Genomic DNA, 27236 nt, shown 5'->3' with positions numbered 1-27236 from the left:
ATAAAATATTTCCAAAGTAGTATACTATGAGTTCTAGGCTTATTATTTTTCGGGTGGAGCCCGGGTGAAGCACCACAATGCGCATGCACATGACGTCACATCCGATAGTGATCGGTAGGGGAACGGGGACCGAAAGTGGACCTTAGTAAGACCGAAAGTGGGCCTTGGGTGACCGGAAGTGAACTTAGATGGGGGACCCATGACCAATAAAGGGAACATGGAGACCTTTTGATGTAGGAAGAGGAACTTAAAGGTTAGGAGGGAAGAAATGACCTCCATAGTTATCCTCATTAAGTGTCCTAATTAGTGTCATTATATAGTATACTATAAACTGGTATGTATACAAAAGGGGGAGGGTATTATGACAAGAGTTATCTTTCTTTGTGTATATTGCTTTTTTGTTTTTACATTTTCATTAACGTTAATTGTTTTTTAATTATGTTTGTAAATTAATTATAATTTCATTTCCTGTGTGTAATATTGAATGGGCACTATTAATCGATTTTAAATTTTGATTTGGATTTCTTTGTGTTCAATGGATTGTGTAATTTGAATAGATGTCTTACGGATTAGACAGATGTTTGAAACTTTCCACTTTACTTGTGATTTCAATATCCCATTCATTCATTCATTCATTTTTAACCGTTTTTATTCTGCTTTATGAATACAATACAGGTGTAAGGACGTGCTGTGCAATGTTTACCACTAAGAAATAAAATTTTATTATTGTTTTTTGTTTAATTATGTATAATATTTTTTTGTAATTAGTTTGACATTTTGACTAACCACTAATGATTATCCTGACAATTGTAAGATTTACATTTGGAACGTTAATAGCTTTTGAATGGTGTATTGCCTTTCATTTCAGATTTTTATAGTCGGCCATTTCATCACCTATTACAGACCCATACAACCTTTTCATCGATTTTATCGGTGTTATGGGGCTCTATCGAGTAACTTCCTTCTTTCATACTTTCGATGTTAACATGATTTGATCCGTTATGGGGTTGTTTTAGGGTAAACCATTGATTTGTTGATTTCTTTTCTCTCCATATTTTCATTCGTACTTTGTTTTTAGGCCCTTTTTTGTTAAAGTTTGAGACTTGTGTGCTCGTTTAATTCTTTTCTTTTGTTATTATAAGGAGATTGAACTTTTTACTGCTGTAGTATTTTCGATATTTGCATGTCGCGTACACCCTTTGAACGTGTTATGAGGCTCTATCGGGTAAACCGGTTTCTTTTTCATACTTTCAATGTTTACATGTCGCGTGTGCTAGATTTGACCCGTTATGGGTGTAAACCATTCAACTACGGAATATATTTTTTTCTCTCAATATTTTCATTCGTGGTTTGTTTCCTTCGCCCCCTTTTTTTGTTTAGTATTGTATGATGGGTTTTTTTATTAGGAGATTGAACTTTTATTGCTATATTATGTTTTCAAGTTACTTACACTCAAACTTTGACCCGTGTTATGAGGCTCTGATAGTAAATATATTTGTTATGCTATCGCTAACAGTTTTAATAGGTGTTATCGGTTTCGAGCTACCCTGTATTGTAAGGAGGTCTTTCTTAGTCTAGTTTTATTACACAACAAGATTTTTTTTCTTTTATATTTTATTTACAATTCATATTCATCGTTCCATTCGTCGGGGTGTCGTCTGTATTTCAAATCCGGATCCTGCTAAATGGTCTGTTCCATAAACCATTTTTTATTTCTTCCCCATTAAGTAATTTCACGATCCGATCTTTCTATGAATCCGCTTTACTGTGAGTCTTCTTGCCGTCCGAGTATCGTTGACGTCAAGTCTGTTTTTTTCCACTCTGTTTAACCTTCTCTTCCTTTCGTTCCTCGGTAACATGACTTCTGGTGGTGTTCGTTGTATTCCCCATATAGCTCCTCCTTTTTTATGAACTATCCTCTTACTATATAAGATTCTGGCACCGTAGATCAATATGATTCATCTTGTTAAACTTTTGTAACTTTCTTGATTTCTTAAGGTCGTTGTTTCTTATACAATGATACACGATATTACGCTCTGGTTTCCACTAGTATTTGATATTCTGATGTTGTACGTTTTACGTTCTTAATACATCTACTCGATCTTTGTTCCGAACTCCTCTCTATACAGTTCCATTTATAGGTATCACATCTGTCTTCTGGTTGGCTTTTTTCTTTCCTCCAGCTGGTCTATGACGAGGACTTTTTGGGACAGTTCATTCTTTGGTTTGCATTGTGCACGTTCTGTCGTCCATTGCACGTGTAAGGCATCACGTCTGGTGATCTCTTCTAAATTAATCCCTCGACAAGGAACTATCTTGTAAATCTTTATTGCTCCGGGTGCGTCCATCTCCTTTGCGGGTCATTCACGAAGTGACCACACATCTTTTTTCATCTCTATTTATACCTTTTTTCATCCAAGAACACATCCTGAATTTCCCATGGGAAAATGTTTTAGTCGGGAGTGCCTTATTTCATGTCGATCAATAAATATCCGTGGGGTTTGGGGTAATATGTTGATGTTTTTTTCTCCAGGTTTATGATTAAGTTCGGGTTAGTGTTAGGGGTTAGGATTAGTGGTAACGGTTAGGGTTAGGTTAGGGTAAAGGTTAGGATTAAGCGCATGGTTAAGTGTTTGATTAAGTATAGGTTACAAATAGTGTTGAGGTCAGGTTTATATTAGAGTTTCAGATAAGGTCTAGTGTCAAGAAAATTGTAAGAGTCAACCGTTAGTTATGGGCTCAGGTCAATGACAAGGGTTCGGTTTATGGTTAATTGTTGGGTTAGGCTCAGGGTTATGTTTAAGGTTGAGATCAGATGTTGATGTTTGTCTATTGTTATGATTAAGTTAGGGTTAGGATTAGGTCTAGAGATAGGTCTAGGTTAGGTTTCGGTTAATGTTAGATCTAGACATAGGTCTTGTGTATGGTGTTGGTCTTGATGGTCTAGCATGAGGCCTTTGATTAAAGTTATATCTAGATTTACTTATGGGCTAAGGGTAAGATTCATGTACTTGTTTCGGTTCTGGGCTATGTTTAGAGTTAGTGTTTGGAATAGAGTTAAAGACTTTGTATTAAGGTGTAAGATACTGTCATGATAAAGTTAATAGCTAGGGTTAGAGTCTGAATTTCAGATAAGGTCTAGAATCAAGAAAGTTGCTAGAGTCAACCGTTAGATCTACGGTCAGGTGTATGGTAATGGTTAAGTTTATATTTATGTGTATAGTTAGGTATTGAGTTATGTTTAAGGTTGGGGTCAGATGTTGCTGTTTGTCTAGGATTATGATTAAGTCTAGAATTAGGTCTATGTTAGGTCTTAGAGTTTATGAAAGTCACACATAGAGTTTGTTATGGGGGTTAGGGTCAGGTCTCGTTACTTGTTTAAGTTCAGGGTTATGACTTGGATCAGTGTTAGGAAAACAGTTAGAAAGTTAGCGTACGGGTCAAAGAACTAGGGTCAGGGTTAGAGTTTCAGATAAGGTCCAGTGTCAAGAGAGTTAGAGTTAAACGTTAGATCTAGGTTCGGGTAAGGGTAAGGAGTATGATTAAGCAAAGGGTTAGGCTTAGGTTTATGTTAAGGGTTGGGTCAAGCCATGGTATTTGCTTAGGGTTAGAGTTAGGGCTATGGCCAATAAATGTGAGAAATTGTTTATCGATTAGGTTACAGTTCTAGAATGATGCACTTTGAGGTTGAATAGAGTTAGTTGAAAGGAAGTGGCTAAAGATAAAGTTAGTGTTAAAACAACAGAATAACATACAGAAAAAGGATTAAGGTTGGGGTAAGAGTCAGGGATAGGGTCAGGGTTATGTTGTATCTGACCTCAATCACACGTACAAACATACATACAGACACACACGTACATACTAACATGTACATACAAACACACATATATAATCACACACACGTACATACAAACACACATACGTACAAACACACACACACAAACAAACAATGTTCTAGAAACCATATAAAAACGAGTTTAACCCGGAAAAAGTGACAGTTGTACATGGACTGTCGTAGACATGTTCCGCTGTTCTATCTCTTTAAAGTCTTTGAGTAGAATGGATATTTTAAACAGACATGTGAGATTAGTTCACCGTAAAAATTCCCACAGATAAGCCCCAGTCAAACCGACATATCGGACTATGATACTTTGATGACAGGACTTCATCAGTATTCTTTGAGGGAAGAAAACCAAGATACTTTGATGAATGGACTACGCCAAGACCCTTATACTTCGATGAAAGGGCTATACGCCAATCGATCCAGGATGAAACTCAAAAAACTTGCCAAAGGACACAACTGACGAAAACTTTTTCATACACCGACAGAAGACCCCCTTGCGTTCGACGTACCCAAAGGATACTTGAACGACCATTTCATGCCGTGGGCCCATCCCTTTACCAGTGTCATATCAGGACCCTCCGGAAGTGGAAAAACGATGTTTGTACGTCGATTCGTACAAAACGTGAAACACATGATGTTGCCTAGACCCGATTGAATAACGTGGTGCTACGATATGTACCAAACAATTTATGGAACCATGGAGGATGTCGACTTTGTACAAGTACTCCCCGACCTTGACACCGTGGAACCCAGAGAAAAACACTTGCTTATTCTAGACGATATGATGAATTCGGTCACCGAATCTATCTCGCATCTCTTCACGAAATATTCTCACCATAAAAATACAAGTGTCATGTTGCTGGTTCAGAATCTGTTCAACAAAAACAAGTATCACAGGACCATCAGTCTAAATACCCATTACTTGGTTCTGTTTAAAAATCACAGAGACGTATCGCAGGTCATGACCATGGCCCAACAAATGTTCCCCAAAAAGACAAACTACTTTATGAAATCGTACGAGTATGCCACCGCCAAACCCCACGGATATTTATTGATCGACATGAAATAGGGCACTCCCGACTAAAACATTTTCCCATGGGAAATTCAGAATGTGTTCTTGGATGAAAAAAAGTATAAATAGAAATGAAAAAGGATGTGTGGTCTGTTCGTGAATGACCCGTGAAGGAGATGGACGCACTCGGAGCAATAAAGATTTACAAGATAGTTCCCTGTTGAGGGATTCGTTTAGAAGAGGTCACCAGACGTGATGCCTTACAAGTGCACTGGACGACAGAACGTGCACAATGCAAACCGAAAAATGAACTGTCAAAAGAAAAGGAGGTCCCAAAAAGACTTCGTTAAAAAAAGACTGTCTCGGTATTTATAGTCTAATATATATATATATTTGATGTACAAAAATGACTGTGCTGTCTCAATATTTTTACTGGCTTAACTTAAAGTATTTCAGGTTTACATTTGATTTTGCATTCTGAAGAGAAAAAAATATTCAGGGTTTAGGTGGGATAAAACAACAGTTATATTCTATCCCATATTTTAGTTATATAAGTTATAAATTCAACAAATTAATAGTGACTAAATTATGATGAAAATACTATGAAAGAGTGTGTTCTCGAAGCACAAAAATGTGACAAAAATGTCAAAAATTAACCTTTAATCTTTTAATTGGTGGTAAATTCAATTTATAATCAAACAGAAAGACACAATGATTCCCATTGGTTTGCCCACTTTTAATAACCCCAATCATCATTCAGTTGTATAAACAAAACAAAAAAAAACCAAGGGTTCAATAACCATGAAGTTGTATAGTCTGTATCAAAATACCACAGTAGGTGTCATACATGTATAAAAATGTATGTTTCTGCATATCATGATATAATATTGATTTATATTTTAGAAATTTTACAGAATGCTACCAGACAGTCTATACTAAAGAAAATGTTCTTATTTTATCTTTTCATTTGTCTTCCAAATGTTCTGGTTGATATGGCCCCTTTTTAAGTTCATGTAATAAGTAAAAAACTAAATGGCTTCTTTTTTCATATCTCAGGAAATATCTTTATTTTATTATATTTTTTTATTTGAAAATTCAATTTTCAACTTTTCAGACATCAATATGCAAATATAATATAAAATTATTTAGTATAAAATGATACAAAATGAATGAGGAAGTAAATTTATAATATACAATGACATTTTTCATAAAGACTCCATTTATGTAAAAGCTGTGACTTTATTTCCCGCGACTTTTTGTGCGTGACTTTTTCTATGTGATTTTTCTCTACATTTATATGTAGAACTAAAGTTGCTATATTCGATTCTTGGTGGGGGGAGACCTATGACTGATTTTGATTTCGAACCTTGTGTTATACACTTCGTATGCGCTGCAGCTGAATAAAATTGAATGCTGAGAAACGTTTAGGTTACACTGACTGCTTTGCATTTAATGAAGTCGGCAAGACATGGTGCTATATATTTTATTTTTTCTCTTGCTGCCTAGTACTGTATACTAAAATAGTGCATATATAAATGCACATTTGACATTTTTTTCTATTTTTCATCTATTCATTTATATTTGTTTTTTTTTTATCATTATTGATCCTACACTGACTTAGTACTTGTAACCTCTAAGGGATATAAAGAATTGATGATGAGAAGGAAAGATTTCTAGCAAAAAATGCATATTCCTCTTAATTTGATAGTTGATCATAAATTTACAGGTAAAGTACAAATATTAATTATAGTACGTCGGCTGAGATAACTCCCCGTGCACCCCCCCCCCCCGAAGCATTTTTGTATTTTTTGACTACTTTTTGTCAATTAAGGCATTTATAGCCTGAACTTGACTTAGAGATCGTCGGCAAGTGGGAATCAACCGGAATTGGATACTGCCACAAAGGACTGCCTAAATATTCCGCGGTCTGTTCTCTTTACCCTCCCCCTTTTCTAGCTTGCAAAATACGTTAGTATATCGCTCCGCCGCCGATCAATATGTGATGCTTTATTTTTCGTAAGAGATGGAAGTATTATGACATCAAAGCTATTGTAATATTTGTTGAATTGCAATATTTCTATGATTATGTGTATATCTTAAAATATTTGAATTTTGTCTTAGCGAGCAGGACTATTTTTTTCTAATTGACCTGACGCAGGTCAAACACGGTACTTCCAATAACCGAAAACAATATGGCGTCTGAAGGACAAGTGACAAATTTCAAAGTACTGACGACATATTGATTATTACAGACTTTCGTTAGGTATCTAGAAAGTGCTGGAATACTAATAAAAAACAAATAACACAGTGAGCAATTATACCACCCAAAAACGTGTTTTATTGAGGTTTTCGGATTTTCAAACTGGTTTTCGGTTAACACCGAGGTTTTTTTTTGTTATTCGAGCAACCCGGTCAAACATTCACAAGAAGATGTCGGAAGTTTTTAATGACGGATTTTTTTTACTAGCAGTGTACACTCTTTGAGTTGTTAGTATATTGTTAATGTCTAGCATTACAAGATGGGTCCTGTAGGTTTGAAAGTGTTAATTGTTTGTCAATCTTACCAAGGAGTTAAATATAAACTACTATCATGACTGTAAAAAGCTATTGCGAATGTCGGAAGCTTCTAACAACGGATTTTCTGAGCTGCAATGTACGGTTTTTTTTTGTGATGTACAAAAAAACGTAAGTATAGTTTCAATGTTTATGATTACAGTGAGGGTGCGGGAGGGGGGAGTTGGCATCCCTCCTTTTTATGGGAAAATTGTAATTTTCATGTGTAAAATTGACAAAAAAGGCAAATAATGTCCTAGCACCCCTTTTCTTGAGGAAACCCAAGCTGCCACCCCTCATTTTCAAAGTGTGTGTACCCGCCTCTGCCAGGTGGGTCCTGAAGGTTTGAGAAAGTGTTCGTGTTTGTAAATTACAGGTATTTTTGTGAACAATTTTGATAAAAAATATTTTTACATATGCTAAGAGTTTTTAAGTTGTTTTATATTTTTATACACATTATACTGTTAAATACATGTAAATCCTATATATATCATGTGTGTTTGATTTAATCCCAGTAATTTAAAATACAAGCAATGTGTACATGCACATAGATAAACATACACATATACGTGTAGTAAACAATAGGAAGTATTTGAACTAGAAAATAAACATTTGAATCATGGAATTGTTAAATTAATATGAATTCAAAGCAGAAACATAAACAATGTCTGTTTCAAAGGTAAGAATGAAAGGCAATGTAATTAAAATTAGATCTTAATTGTTCCCTCTTTTTTCTATGTCACATGAAGTCATGAAACAAAGGAAAAAGGGGGAGCAATTAAAATCTAATCTGAATTGGATTGGGATGAAATGAAGCCATGTGGCATCACATTTAGTAGTTGATCTTGATTTATCAAAAAGAGGGATATCTAGCAAAAATTAGGTATTTATATGTAGCCAAACAAACTTTTAGAGTATAAAGAGTCCCCACTTATGACATTACTGCTGAAATTTTTTCTAAATACATTAGGAACGATTTGATTACATTTTTATTGTATTAGAAATTGCCCCACTCCCAAATTTTCAGTCATTATCATTGTGGCTGACCTGTGATTTAAATACCCTATATCACACCCCTAGACTTATATTGCATACCCTATGTCACATCTCTAGACCTACATTGCATACCCTATATCACACCCCTAGACCTATATTGCATACCTTATATCACACCCTACACAAAACACACTTGAAGTACATGTATAACTAAAATATATGTTTTGATGAAAATGACATGCCAAAATCTGTATCTGATGGGGTATCAATCCTCGACCTATATCAACCCGCGACCAATAGCCCTAAGTGGGTTAACATAGAAGTCTTGTGTTGATACCGCATGTGATGCAGATTTTGGCATGTAATATTCAGTATGGAATGTACATGTGTATTATATCCATATAATTGTAAATCATAATTGATTATCAATATTGTTCTTTTTTAGTGCATTGTCAAAATATACATTTAGAATGCAGATCTTAAAGTTAGATACAGGATTTTCATGACACATGAAGGACACAGTCGATTAGGTTAGAAATTCTATGTCCATGAAAGCGGATTGAAAATATGATGGATATCAAGGCACCCAAAAGTAGACCTTTCCTAAGAGTTGATTTTCAGGGACATTCATACATGTACAATGTATTAGGTAAGTGAAGGTATACACAAGTTTGTTCATATACTTCCAATGTACACAATGATTTAAAATTTTCAGAACTGGTGATAGGTCTACTGTAAACATTGCTAGTGTAGAACAGTTGTCATATGTCTTAGCAAAATGTGCAGTTTACATTTGTATGTCTGTGAACAGGAAATTTATACTGAAAACTTCAAAAATACACGTGCATGTACTCTAACTATGGTTACTGGCATATGCAGTACAGTATTAAAGATTTCATACAATTTTGATATTGGTAATATAATAATACATGTATCAAATTTGTTATTTACTTTACAGTGTGACATTAATTGCTCAAAAATAAATCAACATACAGGGATGGATCCAAATATTTTGAAATTGGGGGTCCAGACATCATTATAAATCATCAGGTAAATAGAAAGCATACATAGGAGAAGCCCTAAAACAATGTTATTAGTAAACCTTCCAGTTTCTGTATTTAGAAGTTTTGTCTAGTACATGAAATGACTTTAATTGTTTTAAACTCACCACTTCAAACCACTTTAATGATCTTCCTGGTTATGAGGGGATGTTGTTTTAACAAGAGGGGGTTTCTGTACTTCCATATGATGTGGCTAAAATACATGTATATTTTCATGCATTTACATATTGTAACATTTTGCAATTATCAAAGACACTGTTATCATATTTTCCTTGATTTCTTTTCAGCGGTAATCCCTTTTAAAGTTTCACTAGATGTTGCGAGAAGAAAGCAAAAGCCAAATGGACTATTTTTGTGTTAGGACACTATTTAGGCATGAAACAAAGTTCATGTTTCTCAAGTGCTGGTACATATCAACATCTCTTAATAAAAACTACAAATATGATGTCTAATTTCGTAGCACTCATTTGTTGGCAAAACATAAGAGTTACTTGTATTTTAATGTAATACCTATTGGTGAAACAATCACGCAGAAAGAATGAAAGAAATGCATATACATAATTGAAGACAGACAGGTATAAAACACTCTGCTTAAGCGCAATAATGATTCATCATAAAAAGTGGTACTCATGGGGTATGGGTTCACTAGTAACCTTTTTGTTTTGGAAAGTAGAAAAGATGGATTTATATTCAAAGTGCATTTGTTATAAAGAAAAACAATATATTTCCTGTATTCACTACATCTCTTTATCCTTGACTTTCCATCTTGATTGGAATCTTAAATTGCTAAAATATAGGTTTATTCCCATTTGTCCCACATTTGAAAAAAAACTATATTCCCAGTTGTCCAACATTCTTATAACAACAAATAATTAATTAGTGTTTTGACAAAGTTATAGTCTTTTTCTAGTACTCCACTATCACCATCTAGTCATATACATGTAGATACATATTTTTGATTGGAATTAAGAAAAAATAATAATAATAAAAATAATAAGTGAAGTTAATTATTTTAACTAATTAAACCAGCAGTCATATAATAACTTTTAATAACTGACCACATAAATTGGCTAATTGGCAATGAAGTAAATATCATCCAAATTAGAGCAGGGGGACTACCAACAAGAAAGCGCCGCAAATACAGAAATATTGACAACAGACTGCAACTACTCAAACAAAGACTACGCAACGGGGAAATCACAGTTATCAATTATGTTGATGCAGCATCTCAGCTTATTCACCTTGGGTAGAAGTGTATGAACATTTTACTGTTTGTTTTATACTGTAATAGTGCATTATTATCATTCTCTGTTAATTTTTGTGAATCTTGTTATTTTCATAAATATTGAAATATATCATAAAGCAATTAATAAATATTAGAAAAAAAATATTGTTGTTTCAATTATCACCGAAGGAGAAAAATATTAATATGGAAAAAGCATCATCAAAAAGCACAGTTCAAAATGCATTCAAACTATCCACATGGAATATCTCCCTCTGTTACCAGGCATCAGTACAAAGGATTGGAAAAGATCTATTTTATTTTATAATAAGTTACATATTTTATAGCAATAAATATACTTCAGGAACAATTTACCTATAGATACTACATAATACAATTAGATAATATTCAGAAAAAGACTATACATAATTACCTATTGTAATAAGGGTGTGAAAACAACTAATTAACATGTACACAATTCCCACTTGTCCCACACATTTTTACCTGTAATTATAAAATGTGGGACAACTGGGATGACACCAAAATATATGAGGTACAACCAAAGTTTTTTTTAGTTTAAAAATTTTTAAACTGCATAGTAGTTTTGATAACAAGAGTTTGTATCCTTGTTTGAATTGAAAAATTCCTACAGAAAGGTAATTATTTATTGTAAACATGTGTATAGTTTTGACATTTTCAACTCAGAGCCTAATCTAGACAACAATGACAAGGACGAGCTTTAGTAAATTCTGTTTGAAGACTAACAATATTGACATATTTGTTCATTTAATCTATTACAAATCACTGTCAAAGTGAACACAAACAAGGAGAAGTTTTTTTGCTCATTTCTCTCTTTAGATTAGGTCCTTGGTCAACCTAGCTCCCCTAGTCCACAGGATTCATTTCTACTTCATGCATCTCCAACCCGAAATTTCAAAGTGTGGATTTTTTCTTACTTTGAAAATCCATATAATATTGATAGTCAGTGATTCACAGTGAAGATCATATTTTTGAAGAAATGCTGGTTTAGGTGTTAAGTGTCAAGAAATTTGAGGACATAAATGTACACAGCCAGAAAAACCAAAAACGATGAAAGAAAAGAAGATCCATAAATGCATTAATAAACAAGCAGTATTGATATGCATCTCATTAAAACAGATGGCTCTCTTTAAAATGATTAAGTTTTTTTAGCTTGCCATTGGTCACATGAATATTTATGAGGTCTTCCTTGACTCAGTGCCTCAGCAATTTGATTATACTTCGTTGAGGCAAAAATTTATTTTTAATTTTTTTTATTCTACGATTTTCTTTTTTTCTATAGAACGTAGTACACTGACATATGTATGTATTATCATTAGCCCAATGTCTTTATAATATTACCAAGAAAGTTGCGATAGCACTTAAGGTTTTGCGGTAAAATGAAAAAAAAATGTACCCCTACCCCGCCTAAAAATGGCTAAATTGACATATTTTTCAATGTCATTACCCCTAGATTATTAATGCTTCAGTAAAAATGGCTGACTTGGTATTTAGAATTCCCCCATTTCAATGACACATCAATACGGATTATTTCATATTCCTATACTTCACCTATTGCATCCAAACTTTTCAATTATAAAAGGCTATTGCAGAACCTCGAGGACTTCAAGGCTAAACGACCTGACTGTTTCTTGCAAAAACTCTCCATTTTAATATGATCCTTCCGGTCACGTTGTTACGGGAGATTTAAGCATCATCGAAAACGAATCTCTAAGTAAGGTCCTTTCTGGATGCCATGAACAACTACGAGAGAACATGGATAAAACGAGAGGTACAAGACATTGATTCCCTGTCAAAGTGGGTAAAGGCCGTAAGGTCTTAACTTTTGAAACGAATGAAAGTTTTAAGGAGATCAGTGAGTGCCAATGCTACATCAGTTTTTCAAAGACCCCGATGTAGCGAAAACATTGTCAACTATACATGACAAATATGTTGTTTTACCAGTAGAAAAGCTGAAAACGTATTACATCCAATGTTTATCGTCAAAGGTAGACGTAAAAAATGATATCAAAATATAATAGCATTAAAACCTATAATTTTTCAACACTGTATATTTCTATTCCCAATACCCAGTTAAAATCCCGACTCAAAACCATTATGCATCGTTATTTCTCAAAAAAAAGATGGTACACCTAGATACAAATATATATTAGAGATTCTTCATACTTTGTGAAAAGATAATTCCAAATCATTTTAGAAATAAACAGAAGACGATGTTTTCAAAATTCTAGCATTTGTGATCGACAATATATTTGTCCAGAGTGGTGGGCGCGTTTTTCAAAAAAACGGTCGGCATTACAATGGGAACAAATTGTGCTTCTCTTCTTGCTGACATATTCCTTCACTTTTATGAGGCTAACTTTATAGCTGATCTGATCCAAATGTAAGAACATTGTTTAGCTAGATCCTATAATCTCAGTTTTTGCTATAGAGATGACGTGTTCTCGTTGAACAATCCTAGTTTCTAGGATTTGCTACATTGCATCCACCGCAGAGATAAAGGATATTACAGACATTGTAGTCATCCTCATATCTTGACCTACACTTAGAGATCGACGGTATAGGAAAACTACTCACCAAACTTCACGACAAACATGATGACTTTTCATTCAGAATTGTCGACTTTCCTTTCATCTGTGGCAACATCCCTTCAGCACCTGCGGATGGAGTGTTCATATCACAACTCATACGTTATGCCAGAGCTTGCCGAAACTACGCAGACATTTTGTATCGCGCTGGAACTCTAACAAATAGGCTTCTGAAACAGGGTTATGTAGCTACAAGATTGAAATCATCACTACAGAAGTTTTATGGTCATCATCATGAACTCGTGGAACATTATTGTGTATCCATCTGCGCCATGAAAACTGAATTATTCAACGTTTCATATTTTCCTTTTCTCGTTTGTCTACCCCAAACTTGACTTTACATGAGCACCTCGGCGGGTGTTTCTAGAAAAGCAGAGGACGCTTACCCTACCGGGGCACCTGGTCCATTTTAGTGGCACCCGATTTGCTCTCATTTGCTTTTGTTACTTTGTATGTATGATTTTAGTTACTGAATGTTCTTTGTTGTGTATGTCTGTTTTCCATGTCTGGACTTTGTCCCTGGATTACATTCTTTTGATTACCGCTATTACCTTGGTTCCCCGTATTATTCTTCCATGTCTGTTCTTTGTCCCTGGGATTACATTCTTTTGATTTCTGCAAGAATCTTGGTTCCCTTGATTACTCTAGCATATTATGTTATGTGCTATGTTGTTTATGCAAATGATGTTACTTTATTCTATTCTATTCAATCCTATGCATATGTACACGAATTTAATTAATTTCATTTTGTTTTTTTTTATTATTACTTCTTGAATTGTATGTTTTTTATACGTGAAAATATATTTATATATATTATTAGTTTATTTGTTTTATATTTTTTACCTTCAATGTTTGATACACCTACTTTTGAAATAACAAAACTTATATACAATAACGTAAACGATATAAAGGAACAGCAAAAACACCAGACTATAGAATAACACATGGACCATTCCTGAGGAAATTGCATTGTGAAATAAAAATCAACATGTCAAAGAACAAGGCAAATTAAATTTTATTTTGATTTGTGATCGATCGCCTCCCGATATCATGAGACGATATAACCGTACTAAAGATTTATTAAGATTGAACTTATTTTGTTGATTTCAGGAGGAACAAACGGGTCTTGAGGTTAATGCCTTTGTATTATGCAAATATGAAAATATTAAAATGATTTCAAAGTAGTAAAGGTACCCTAACATAATACGTGCTAGGTTCATTTGTAGCAAATGTCTACATAAATTCTTTTTAACCAATTTAGATCGAAGACCAAAATTGATAAAGCAGTTGCCAGAGCATATAAATTTGTAAAACTTGTTAACTTGTTAGTATCTCTTAAGTATCTCACACAACGCCACAGGAAAACTTCTATTGTCATACCTGTTAAGGTCCAAATGTAAACACTTAGGTCCCCTTTACAGTTATTTCTAAAATATAATTCGCATTATATCACCTATAAACAAAACTAATAAACGATTTTTACTCCTAACTAAATATGGCGATTAATTTGGTTTGATTTAACAACTATCCAATAAAGAATTAAGACCTCTATCCTCTTATCAGTATATATTGTTCGTTTTTATGTAGTTATCCGAATGATCCAGTTGTTTACTGTCGGTATTCATGTTGTCTAAAAACGCTAGGTGCGTAAAAAAGCCATTTGGTGATTAGCTACAAATGTAAGAAGAAACCCTATGAGATTATACGAATATTCATCAATCTTACAAAAGATAAATATATAAAGAGGGATGCTGAGAAACTATCCTGATGTATCCGTCACAGTTTCGTGCATTTCAGAAAAGTTTAGCAAATATATAATTATATATATTAAAAAGGAGTCTTTCTTTGCATTTTACTGTTATGCCAAAATGATTCGTTTTACTATAAATGGCTATCAAAGACATTATTATGCTATTTCCCTCTGAACAAAAAAGCCGAATCAAAGGAACTAAAGACTGACAGCCAGGTTGAAAATAAACTATGTACTAATCATAATCTTAACAAATTTGTAGCACAGTTATAGCCTCTTGGCTTGGAAAGGAGATGGCAAATAAAAATAGAACTTAAACAGTGACATAGTAATTTTGATAGTGCAATTTTTCACAAGAACGGTCTGGTGTTATGGCTTATTTGTAAAAAAAGCCATTCTATTTAGCTACTTGGCTTTTTGGCCATGTGTTATTAATCGTTTCTAAACTAAATGTGTATAGGATGTGTGATAAAAGTACATGACTAGTGTTTCCTTCATCAGTCCTTATGGTTGAAATCATACTCTAAGACTTTGGCGTTTATGTTAATGTACATGTCTCTGGAAGCGCTTTAATAGGACACAAGGGTGTCTATGCAAAAATTTGTAGCACTTGAGCAGAAGTCTAGTTCAATTTTTCGCGATATCAGAGAGAGTTTTTCATTAATCTAGGTTTTCTATGTAAATCGACAACGAACATGAATATAAGAAATGGGGTCTTGAGCGAGATGTACTCAACTTTCGACCAGTATCGAATCTGCCTTTAGTTTTAAAAGTACTAGAAAAAGCGATTTCAACTTGTCTTCAGTGCTATTTGGAATCGAATGACTTACACAATACACTTCAATCCGCATACCATTCAAATCATTCGACAAACGATATAGAGATCGCACTTGCGTGTAAACCATGACATAGTAACAGCTTTGGACGACAATAAGTATGCTGTGCTCATCATTCTCTATATTCCCGCCGCTTATATGTCATCGCTCACGCTTTTCTGTTCAAACGTATTCATTTGGAATATCCGGCGAGGCTTTATCCTGGATGAAGTCAAATCTTAGTGACAAAACACTAAGCGTTACGATCGACGGTGTCTAGTCTGACTATTTCAACTTGAAATTATTGGAACCAAATGATATTGTATTTTTCGAAACCGATCGGCGAGATCCATAAGCTACCACTGCTATGCAAATGACAGTCAAGTTTAACAAGTTATTAAGCCTTTTGACATTTGGAATGCAGTATCAGAACACTTCGAATGCCGGTATGTTAACAATCAATCAATATAAAATCGGACTGGTTATGTTTGTTCCAAAACAGTGACCAGATGGCTTCTCCTTGAAACTCGATGCTGTGTTGTAAATGACACATATTTCCTGAAAAATGTAGGCATGCATTTATATAAAAAAATATCTATCGAATGGCAGGTCAATGAAAAATCAAGATCCTGCTATTTTCAAATCAAATGTATTGGACGTATTAGACCGTTTAACAACGTACGCATGTAAACATTGGTTCCATCACAGGTAACATCCAACCTTGATTATGGTAATGCATTTCTATATGGAATTATCAGGGGAACTTGTAAATCGTTACCAAGTCGCACGCTTCGATCACAGCTAGCTCTATAATGATCATGCAGCAGAGGGAGCGTACTAAAACATAGTACCCTGGAAGAATAGATCTAGGTTATTGTATTTACTATCTACCAATATCAGGAATGAACAATCCTTTGAACATTTCAGGATAGCTGTTATGACCTATATTTTCACACCGACCTATCCTGATTATGTATGAATCTTTTACTGTTTTCATTTTTCCCTGCTGTAAAATTACCAATTATTAACAAAAAATTTCTTTTTAATTTTTATAGCGATGTAGATTTTTTTAAGTGAATATTTTTTTTTATTTTAAAAATTTGGTTACCTCATATATATCGTTTTCACTTTACGTTTGCATTTATGTTGCAGGAGTATATTAGGCAACTATTTCGCTGTACCTGTGCATGACATTGTTTTGTGGTCTACCTGAGGTACGAGGGATTCCTCACTGAAGACCCATGAGTGGCCTTGAGCTGACCTTTTTTTCCCGGTGGGGTTGTAGTCTCTTTGACAGATTCACCATATCCATTCTCGTTATATCACCATTTATTTTTACCAGATTTTTAATCTATTTCATGTAATTTTGGATTTTCAGTAAGTTTTAATTCTATTTTTCTCCAGTTTGATATACGTCCTCCATATGTATTTCTGATTTGATGTAACATATTCTATATTTTTAGTTCTTCATTCTTAACTGAATTTGACACATATTTGCTTTGTTCAATTTTCAATTCGTTTAACTTATAATGTATAGTTGATTTTGTAATTCAATTGAGCGTTGACTTTATATTCAGTCTGACATATGTTTCTGTATATTTGTAATTTTGTGTTGTCGAGCGTTATAGTAGTAAAAATAATATGGCGCTTTACAATTAATGTTTAATAATACGTAAGTAAAAATACTCTTTATCTATATCCAAAAACTTGTTTCAAATTTATCTCAAAATGCATACAAGATATTTTACTTATATCCTGTAAATGTCATCCAAAACGGAGACTGAATAAAAAAGAAAAAGTAAGTCTTTTCCTCATCACAAAATTATACTGATAATTTTGTTTTCTATTCATATTGTATATACTGAGTATTACGTGTTCATATTCATTACATCATACATTTTAACTATACTTCAAGTGCGTTCCAGGTAGGGATGTGATATAGAGTATGCGATTATACATATTGCCTCCAACAGAGGATGATACGACGAAGTAACGCACGAGGCAGATATATCACCCAAGACGTAGTCGAGGGTGATATACTTTCTGATTGTGTTACTTTGTGTATTATCCTCTGCTTCAGGCAAAATGTGTCACATTATTCTGAAAATCCTTTCAATACATCACTTTTATGAACTTGTACATAACCATTAAGAAACTTAATATGTGAAATTAAACTCTGGTGTAACTTTTGCAATTCCTCGGATGTAGTGAAAGTCAACTGGGATAAAATTTACAAGTGTTTAAACATTTAAATAAAAACAAAATCAACAATAGCAAAAGAACAACGATGTACACTTCCACTATTCATTTTATCTTACCGTGAAATGGATCCAGAGAAGAAAAGCTCAAGAGTGAGATATATCGTGATGGGCGGAGCTAGAAGGAATAGACCAAAATAACATAAAATGATTGTCCAATAGAAATATGTGGTTTTTTTTCTTTGTATGAAGTATAATATATAAAATCTATGGATGTGATATAGGGTATGCGATGTAGGGTAAAAGCAATCACTTATAATGCATATTTATACAAAAAAAAATAAAGGTACATCTTAATCTAAATATATGATAAATGTATATATTTCTCTTTCTTATTGTCGCGGTTATTTACGGTCCTATTAAATTAAAAGATATTATTACTTTTACCATATACCTGGATATTTATACGGACTAGGAACGAAAAAGTAATAGCAAACAGTTACTCGGATGAATGGATTATGTATTGATTCTGAATTGCACCACGATTTGTCATCATATCTAGGATGACTTTTTTAGAAGTGAGTAGAAGAATAATTTTAAAATGAATATGTTGACGCAGAACTTTTAAAAATAAATATTTTGACCTTGAAGAGGAGTTAAATGGAGTTAAATTATGTTTATCCCATGGCCCAACTCAGGAGAGAAATACGCACTTATGGTAAACTGGCTTATAACAAAAAAAGATTTGTGGATCGCATGACACCACATAGCATCCCGAAGATAAATAATAACAAAACGGTGTGACCTAGTAGGGTGACATACACTTTTAAATGGCAATGCATTAAAGTAAACTTTACAAGGCATAAAATTCCCGAACTTCGTGATGTTTAATTCAAGCAACAATAAATGTTTAGTGCGGAAGCCATCAAAGTTTTATTGCAGTCTGTATATTTTCGTGCAAAGGAGTAATCAAGGGAATCAAGGCTATGGTGGAAATCAAAAGAATATAATCCAGGGACAAAGACCAGACATGGAAAACAGACGAACACAATAAAGAACATAGAATAACTAAAATAATACATACAAAGTAACAAAATTAAATGAGCAACTCGGACTCTACTAAAAACTGGGAGCATGGACCAGGTGCACCGGTAGGGTAAGCGTCCTCTATTGTTCTAGAAACAACCACCGAGTTGCTCATAAAAAGTCAAGTTTGGGGTAGACGAGAGAGGAAAGGAAACTACGACATCGTGAACAAATCGATTCTCATTGTGCAGATGGATACACTGTAACGATCTACAAAATCATGATGACGACCATTAAACTTCTGTAGTGATGACTTCAATCTGGTAGCAACATAATCCTGTATCAGAAATCTAGTTGTAAGAAGTCTAGCGCAGTACAAAAGTCTCCACAGTTACGGCAAGCTCTGGCATAACGTATGAGTTTTGTTAAGAAAGTTCCATACGGAGGTGCTGAAGGGATGTTGCCACAGATGAAAAGAAAGTTGACAATATGGAATGAAAAGTCATTGCGTTTGCCGTATAGTTTGGTCAATAGTTGTCCTTTACCATTGATCTCTAAGATAATGTGAAGGTATGAGGTTGCATGACTTCACATTGTTTGTAGTACCTTTCATCTCAAGTTCTTTGGGGTTGATGCGATGTATAAAGTCCCTGAAACTAATATTGTATAACGATAATACGTCATTTATACAGCGGAAACTAAGATCAAAGTATCTAGTTAAACAATTTTTCTTCCGTTGGACCAGGTTAATTATATGATTAGCCTCGTGTAAGTGGAGGAATTTGTCAGCGAGTAGAGAACAATATTTCCCCATTTGAATACCGATCGTTTGTTGGAAAACGCATCCAACTTACATGAAAAATATTTTGTCGATAGAGAGTTCCAGCATTTTGAAAACATATTCGGTATATTTGGAAGATGATTTTGAATCGCTTTTTACAAAAAACCTGTATGAGGAATATCTACCAAGTACTACGTATCTGTTTAATTCTGGGTGAACCGTCATTTCTAGAGTAACAACGATGTACTAGTATAATGTTTTTGAGTCGGGATTTTAACTGAGCATGGAGATATAGAAGTATAAAGAGTTGAAAAATAATGTCTTTAAATGTTTTTGTATATTGATGATAATCTTGAATTGTGGGGTTTCAGACGATCTTTCCACATTGAATTAAATCCACTACATGAGTAGCAAGTGTAGTGGTAGGACTAGATACCCCCTCTTTGACAGCTGTGAGTATAGAAGTTAAAAGTTTTGGAAGAGGTTTGGTGGTACATTTTGCAGATCCAGCTATGTAGTGTTGTTTATATGAATTCTTAAGGAGTTTAGGATTCCAGTACATAGACAATCATCGTCTGTAGAGGACAGACCAAAAGATGATAGCAAGGGCGTGTGAAAGCAGTATAAGTCTTATTACTTTTATTATTTTCTACGTCTGATAATAAATATTGGATATAGTGCGTTTTGCAGACAAAAACAATGTTATTTTGGGCTTTGTTTGCTGGTGCGAAATCATACATATTTGTCATGTATATTATACAATGTTTTGGCTACATCGGGGTGTTTGAAAACTGATGTAGCATCGACATATATTAACCTATTTAAAACTTTCATACATTTCTAAATTAATTAAAAACCTCACATCCTTTACCCACTCTGACAGTGAATAAATGGCTTCTTGTTCTCGTTTTATACATTTCCATGCACAGTCCTTCACAGCATCCATAAGCATTCGAAAGCTATAATTCCAATCTATGCAGCGTGGTTCACGGTACTTGGGGCCTTTAGCAGGGACCATATTTAGATATTCGTTTTCTATGATGTTTAAATCTCGGATAATGACGTGACCGGAAGGACCATATTTCAATGAGAGTTTTTTGCAAGGCTAGGTGGTCTAGCCTTGAAATCTCGAGGTCCTGCAATAGCCTTTTATAATTGAAAAGTCGTGTGCAAGAAAGTGTGCATTTTGTCAAACAGTAACCAGTTTTTGTTATGCATACATTACCCATGTAAAAATGCATTAAACAATACTTACAAAAGTAGCAGTTACGAAACTACGTTACAAAACAATTGGACAGTTGCATATTCAGAGTGTGCATGTTGTTCTTCGATGATTCGTTTTTGTACGACGATTTGTTCTGTTTTGTGCGCCGATCTATTTATAAAGGTAATGATAAATGTGTTATCCTGAACTACACTATATATGGGCATATGAAGGATTTCTCTTTAGCATGAACAATTTTTAATTTGTTATATCAATGGTTGTATGACTAAATCCCACGAGTTCACAAAATCATGTACTAAATAGTCTTACTTAATGATTTGTTATGAATCGCCAATGTCATTATGAAAACAACTCTGTCTAGATTTTTACGGAAATACAGATTATAAAGCACATTCTTTCAAACAAAATCCAATGGATTTTATCAACTGCCCTTAATAGTTTTAGATGCATCAACTAAGTCTTGATTTATTTACACATATTCCCTTTCCTCATTTTACGCAATGCCTAAAATCATATTTATATCTTATATACCATGTTACATTATACATGTGTTACTAAAACTTCTGTTTCTACCTGGCTACCACTACTGTCAGAGCTTTGGTGTAACTCATACATCGTACTTTCCGACTTTGCTTTAAATAAAAACGAAGTTAACATTAAACAAAACTCAGTTCTGAATGACTTAGAAAATAGTATACACACATAGAAAACCGTTACTGTATTGGTCCACGCCATGTAATGGCCGATAACTCGAGCTACAGCTAACTGTTCCATTAATTGTTGTCTCTGTAACCATGAGGGAGGAAACGTTCTGTCGACAATATTAATTACAGTAGGGGGGATAACCAGTACAAAATATATCATCGACAGCATAAGAGTTGCGTGTGTTAACATCATGGACGTCACCTCGTTCGCTGTTTCTGTAGGCGCATCTTTTAAGCAGAGTCCAATAAATATCAAAACGTCAAAAACAAGAATAAGCGTTAGTGGTATTAAGGAGTAACAACTGGCAGACATCCAAGGCCAAATGGCGACATGAATGTCGTCGTCGTTATGAAAAAAGTAACATCCTTTCATCAATTCGTATGTCCACATTGCATGTACGCTCACGACAGTTAAACCCGTCACTATGGAAACAGCTGCAAACTTGGCCATGAATAAGGTGCACAACTTATCCGCTCTTTTCCTATGCCAGATGATTAAGTAACGGTCGATTGTCATCGCTACAACAAACCAGATGCTGGTATAGGTAATAACACGGCTTATGAACTGCCAAATACGGCATATCCAATCGGCCTGCGTATCTATGTGTGGTTTGTTAAGAATATACGCCATCCATTCCGAACCTAGAAATATGTACAATGTCAGTAGACTTGATACGGAATATCCGGTATAGTAGAATCCAATCGGATGACGTTTAAACGTTCTTGTTCTCATAACAAAGATAGTCAGTATGTTTCCGAAAGTTCCTAAGACAAATAATAAAGGGGGTACATATATAGTTATATTATTTTCAAGAGCGTTTGGTGATAAATTACTGTCAAATTCGCTATTCGGACGACTCATAAACGTATTGTTCCGCCAGATTTTTGACGTATTCATTTGACTTCTCATTAGTGACAATGAATCGACCTCCTCCATCGTGAAAGTACGCCTTAACACTTTTCTTTATGTTTTGGTGGCAGAAACTGTACTATTAGCAGTAATCTATCAAGAACAGAAGAATTTATAGCTGATTCCACTCTGTAGCGATAAATTCTTCATTATTTTTTTTTCTTATTGACTAGAACTGTAATTAGTTTTTGATAGATTACAGATTTTCAACTCCAGTGATATGGAATAATTGGCACCAAGAGACTTATCGTGTCGACACAGGAGACAATCCTGAAAGGAGAAATTCAGTTTGCATTAAGCAGAAGAAGATAAACAACGCTAAGTAACTTTTGAATTCATGTAACATTTATTTAACTGTATTAAATCTCAACAAATACGCGGGAAAATTAATTTGTAATCATTCTTTATTTGTATCAGTAAAAGTCAATTTGTATCTCGGCCCGTAACTGATTCGGGAAACTTATTACCAAATCTATTCATCACTAAAACTACATTGTCATTCTTTTTAACTCGATTTGGATTCGACATTGATAGAATGAATTAAGTTCGATAAAATTACAGCCAGACAAATGCATTTATTCACGGACCATCTTTCCATATTCGGTATATCTTCTTAATATTCTCTTAAGTATGGTTCTGTCTAAAACAAGATAATCAATTAAACTATCCAAATGCATTTGTTGCGTTCTGAAAGCGGCTCTCTTCCTATTTTCCTTGGATCTTCCATATATATCGTGACGTTTTTTTCACTGGTTATAGTGTACAATTTTTTGCGGGACGTTTCCCAAACTTTTCTGTCGTACAACGTAACAAAATTTTAGTGTTAATATTTGCGTTTGCACTTTTATGTAAAATTATTTTTTTACAGTTTCTATGGGGCCTACTGAAGGATTTCAATAAAAAATAGGATTAAGAAATGCATGAATCAATTATCATAGGCTTCTGCCAGGTTTTAAGGTAGAGTTGCACTTAATTTCTTCATGGGCATTCTTTTTCTCATAGATTGTACTTTTTTTCATAGAATGCTTTTCACATTAAATCTTCGTTAGAGTAAAAAGTAAAAATAATGAAACCATAATTACAACGAGGATCATGAAGGATAAAGATTGCACCATGAAAACAGACAAAATACCATACATAACGCGAATTCATTAACGGGATATCTACAGAAAGTTAAGGACTATGTAAATGAGGGTAACAACAAAATTACAGAAAATTCCGTTCCATAATCAAGTCAAGTCAAAAAAAACTTGGCAAAAGAGATATTACATCACCGGTATATTATAGAGTATACATGTATCTGTATTAATTATTCTAAAGGTTCATTTATAGTTGCAATAACCTATCAATGACATATCTGCAATGTATTTTCTTTTAGGCTTTCAAAAATATATTCTAGCATGTATGGGAATCTCAGCTGAATCGGTCAAAATTCCTTCAAGGCATCAGACAATACTAAGGATGTAATTGAAATATTTATTTCTGATTTGTACTTCAACACGTTGCACAATGTTTGATATAACCGCTAACATTTTTTTCGGTCGTATAATGGTATCACCCTAACGTCGTCGACGTCGACGACGTTATCTTCGTCGTCATCTGCGTCGTTGGAGTCTATTTACGATAACTTGAGTAATACTTATCCGATCTTTTTGAATTTCTAGCGACACGACGGAGCTTGTGTCGTATAGTTTGTGGAGGTTTTTGCTCCGATCCCATACGACGGAGCTAGGGTCGTATAGTCTTTGGAGATTTTTGCTCCGACCCCTCTTAAAAATAAGGGTTTAGAGGGAAAAATAGGTGATATCATTACAATTATTAGAAAAAAATGTTTTTAATCCGATTTTGATGATTAAATGTCAATGTGTTCGTTTTGAAATTTTTTCTTTAAAATTTTTAAGTTTTTTAAGTAAGACTAATCTTTAACCTAGTCGGAGTGAAAGGAGCGCAACATTGGGCTACACCCAAAAAAATCAACCTTTTTTTTATTATTGATCGCGAATTTTTTTTTAATTGTAATTGCTGCCTGCATTTTTTCAATCAGATTTTAGATATCTTTTCCGATTTTCTAGCTTTAAGGGACCGAAGTGGGTCACATCCAAAATCGTCAATTTTGGGGGTCCCATTTTGTTTTTATTTATTTCTCAGATTTACATCTCTTTAGGGTTTTAGTTATAAGGATCGAAGGCAATGGTCTTTGATTAGCACCCTTAAAGCAGAACTTTTTTACACCTCTTCTTGAATTTCAAATTGTGTGCTATATTGTGCCCAAAACCAGTTGTTTCCATAATGAACATCAAGTCATATGCCTTAGTGTGTCAAAAACTATATTGTGTATAGTAAAATAGAACTGTCCAAATAGAACTGAGTTCAACATGCTGTGGTCGTATCAGAACATTATTTGCCAGTTCAATTTTTGTTTTGACATTTATACGTGTATAAGGAAAATAAAAGTCATCACGTATAGTACTTTCGTTTCAATGATTGATTTTTGTTGGTTTTCATCGAGCTGTATAATTGTTTGTTCTTTGACGTCATGCATGGAAAGCCGACATAGGATAACGGGTGTCTTTTTCATATGTGTCACCGTATGTGTAATTTTCATTACGTATTATCATATCATATATCATACCCATCATGACGTATCACCGACTTCTTATATTATCGTATGCATACCACTTACTAACATTGCGCGCTTGGCGCGAAGTGAATTATGTGCACTAAGGCATAGCTCGACTGCGCATTCTATATTTCATTAACTGCATTCATATATTTGCAGAAATTTGAGATAGAAATCTTTTTTATGTTTTTTTTTTACAAATTGCGAAAGCGCGTAGCAAGTTTGTCAGAAGTAGTGTCATTTTATTGTGTTTGCAGGTCGTGTATAATTGAGTTATTGAATGTTTTCCGAAAGATAAATAAATACGTACAGTTTGTTAATAAATATATTTACAGTTTATAAAGATCTTGGCTCTTAATGGTTGGTGAAACTTGTCTTGGTAATGGAAAATTAGTCTCAGCCCATATGCCCTGCGACATATGTGTCAAGAAGTTAGAGATTCTATTCTGCGAGCAGATGATATATTTATTTTCTTGCGTAGTGCGACGTCCACATGTTTCGTGGTGACAATATGAAATCGTGGGAATTCCGTTAAATTCGCACAGCTGCAACCTCCCTTTTGAACGCATATTAGTTTAACCAATCCGCAATTCTCAATTTACCATTTTTTCGACCTTTCGGAAGCATATTAGACCAGAACCAGAGCGATTAATCATTTCAAGTGGTGCGGGCTTCCCTACATCAAATATTTCATATTCAGTAATTGACGTTACTACTCCCCCGGAATCGTAGTGACCGATTATTTCTTATGCTGGTAGTTTTTATGGTATGGGATTGTCTTTCTTTAAATGGCTCTGGGTTAGCTTTCAGTAACTGTGAGCTTTCTTTGAGTGGATATCTCATTTCGTTTATGGTGTATGTTGAGATATTCCATGGAAAGAATTCGGTGTATTATCGAGTGAATTCTATGGTGTGTTTGTTTATTGTTTTCTTATATTAAAGGGGATGGTTAAGGCCTTATAAAATTATGTTGTCCCAATCGCAGAAATTAGCCTGTCCATGCAGTCAGCAAGATGTTGGTCATCAATATATCTCTGTGTCGTTATTTTACTTTTTAGTTTATTATGAAGAATTGTCATCGTTCTGTTACCGTGGATTTTGTAACTTTTGTTATCGGAAAAAAGGGTGCGATTACACTTGTTAAAGACCTTTTGGTGATCTCTGAAAGTTTTTACTATTTTGATGCGTTTCGCCAAATCCGTTTATTTTTCATTTGTTATATAACATTATCAATTAAATGAATATAGTACTTTGTTTCTACTGAATACGGATAATAATTCTTCTTGAGATAAAATTTAGTTAATTTTTAGATCAAAACAAAAGAGTGCACATGTAGCCTTCAGGATTCTTCAATTCATCAACGTCATTTTATTTCAATTTATCAAAGTCGCGGATGCGTTTGAGAAGAAGTTTCTTTTGATAGCTAATTAAATGATGATGACTTCGCTTTAATAGAAATTGCATCAGCAATAATCGATTTTTAGGATTTATTTGTCGTTTTCTACAAATACATTAATAAAAGATTGAGATTTCCTCTTCCGTTTCCAGATATGTAAACAATGAGGAATTGTCTTGGCAGATAAATTGTATTAGTAAATAAAGAATATCCAGTTCATGACATAACTTTCGATGTTTCGTCTTGACTTAAACGGTCTTCTTCTTACACAATTACCATTATATATCTTTCAATATTTGGCATAAATGACACTTCCTGGGGAATTTTAAGTAACTATCTTTGTAAGAATCATGCAAAATCTGTAAAATGTGATATACTCCCAAAAAGGCTACATATTTTTTGTTTTTGTAATTAAGTTGTTTCATGGGTCTATACTATGGAATGTGTAATTATTCATTAAAATCTGCCTGCTCTTAGGAGATAATCAACATTGAAA

General features: G+C 34.0%; 1 protein-coding gene and 1 long non-coding RNA gene across 3 annotated transcripts in view; one reads left to right on the top strand and one right to left on the bottom strand.

The window, feature by feature from the left end:
• Positions 1-7020: 7020 nt before the first annotated feature.
• Positions 7021-10825, top strand: LOC148618078 (uncharacterized). 2 transcript variants are annotated; one of them, XR_015921941.1, is made up of 4 exons: positions 7021-7119; positions 8851-9054; positions 9364-9455; positions 9754-10825. It is a non-coding gene; the product is annotated as an uncharacterized LOC148618078 (long non-coding RNA). The 2 variants fall into 2 exon arrangements; XR_015921940.1 differs by having other exon boundaries at positions 7038-7541.
• A 10426-nt stretch (positions 10826-21251) lies between these two features.
• The window catches only part of LOC148618077 (C-C chemokine receptor type 1-like), a 29902-nt gene continuing 23917 nt past the window's right edge, over positions 21252-27236 (bottom strand). Inside the window, exon 2 of the mRNA XM_088585936.1 lies at positions 21252-22994. Within this exon, the coding sequence (XP_088442062.1) occupies positions 21651-22751 (1101 nt within the window). The 5' untranslated portion in view covers positions 22752-22994 and the 3' untranslated portion in view covers positions 21252-21650. The remainder of the gene's footprint in view (positions 22995-27236) is intronic.

The sequence above is a fragment of the Perna viridis genome, chromosome 5 (assembly GCF_037379345.1).
Source record: "Perna viridis isolate PV_CMFRI_1.1 ecotype Kerala chromosome 5, ASM3737934v1, whole genome shotgun sequence".
In the NCBI taxonomy this organism is placed as follows: Eukaryota; Metazoa; Mollusca; class Bivalvia; order Mytilida; family Mytilidae; genus Perna; species Perna viridis.
This window is presented reverse-complemented; position numbering and strand designations above follow the sequence as displayed.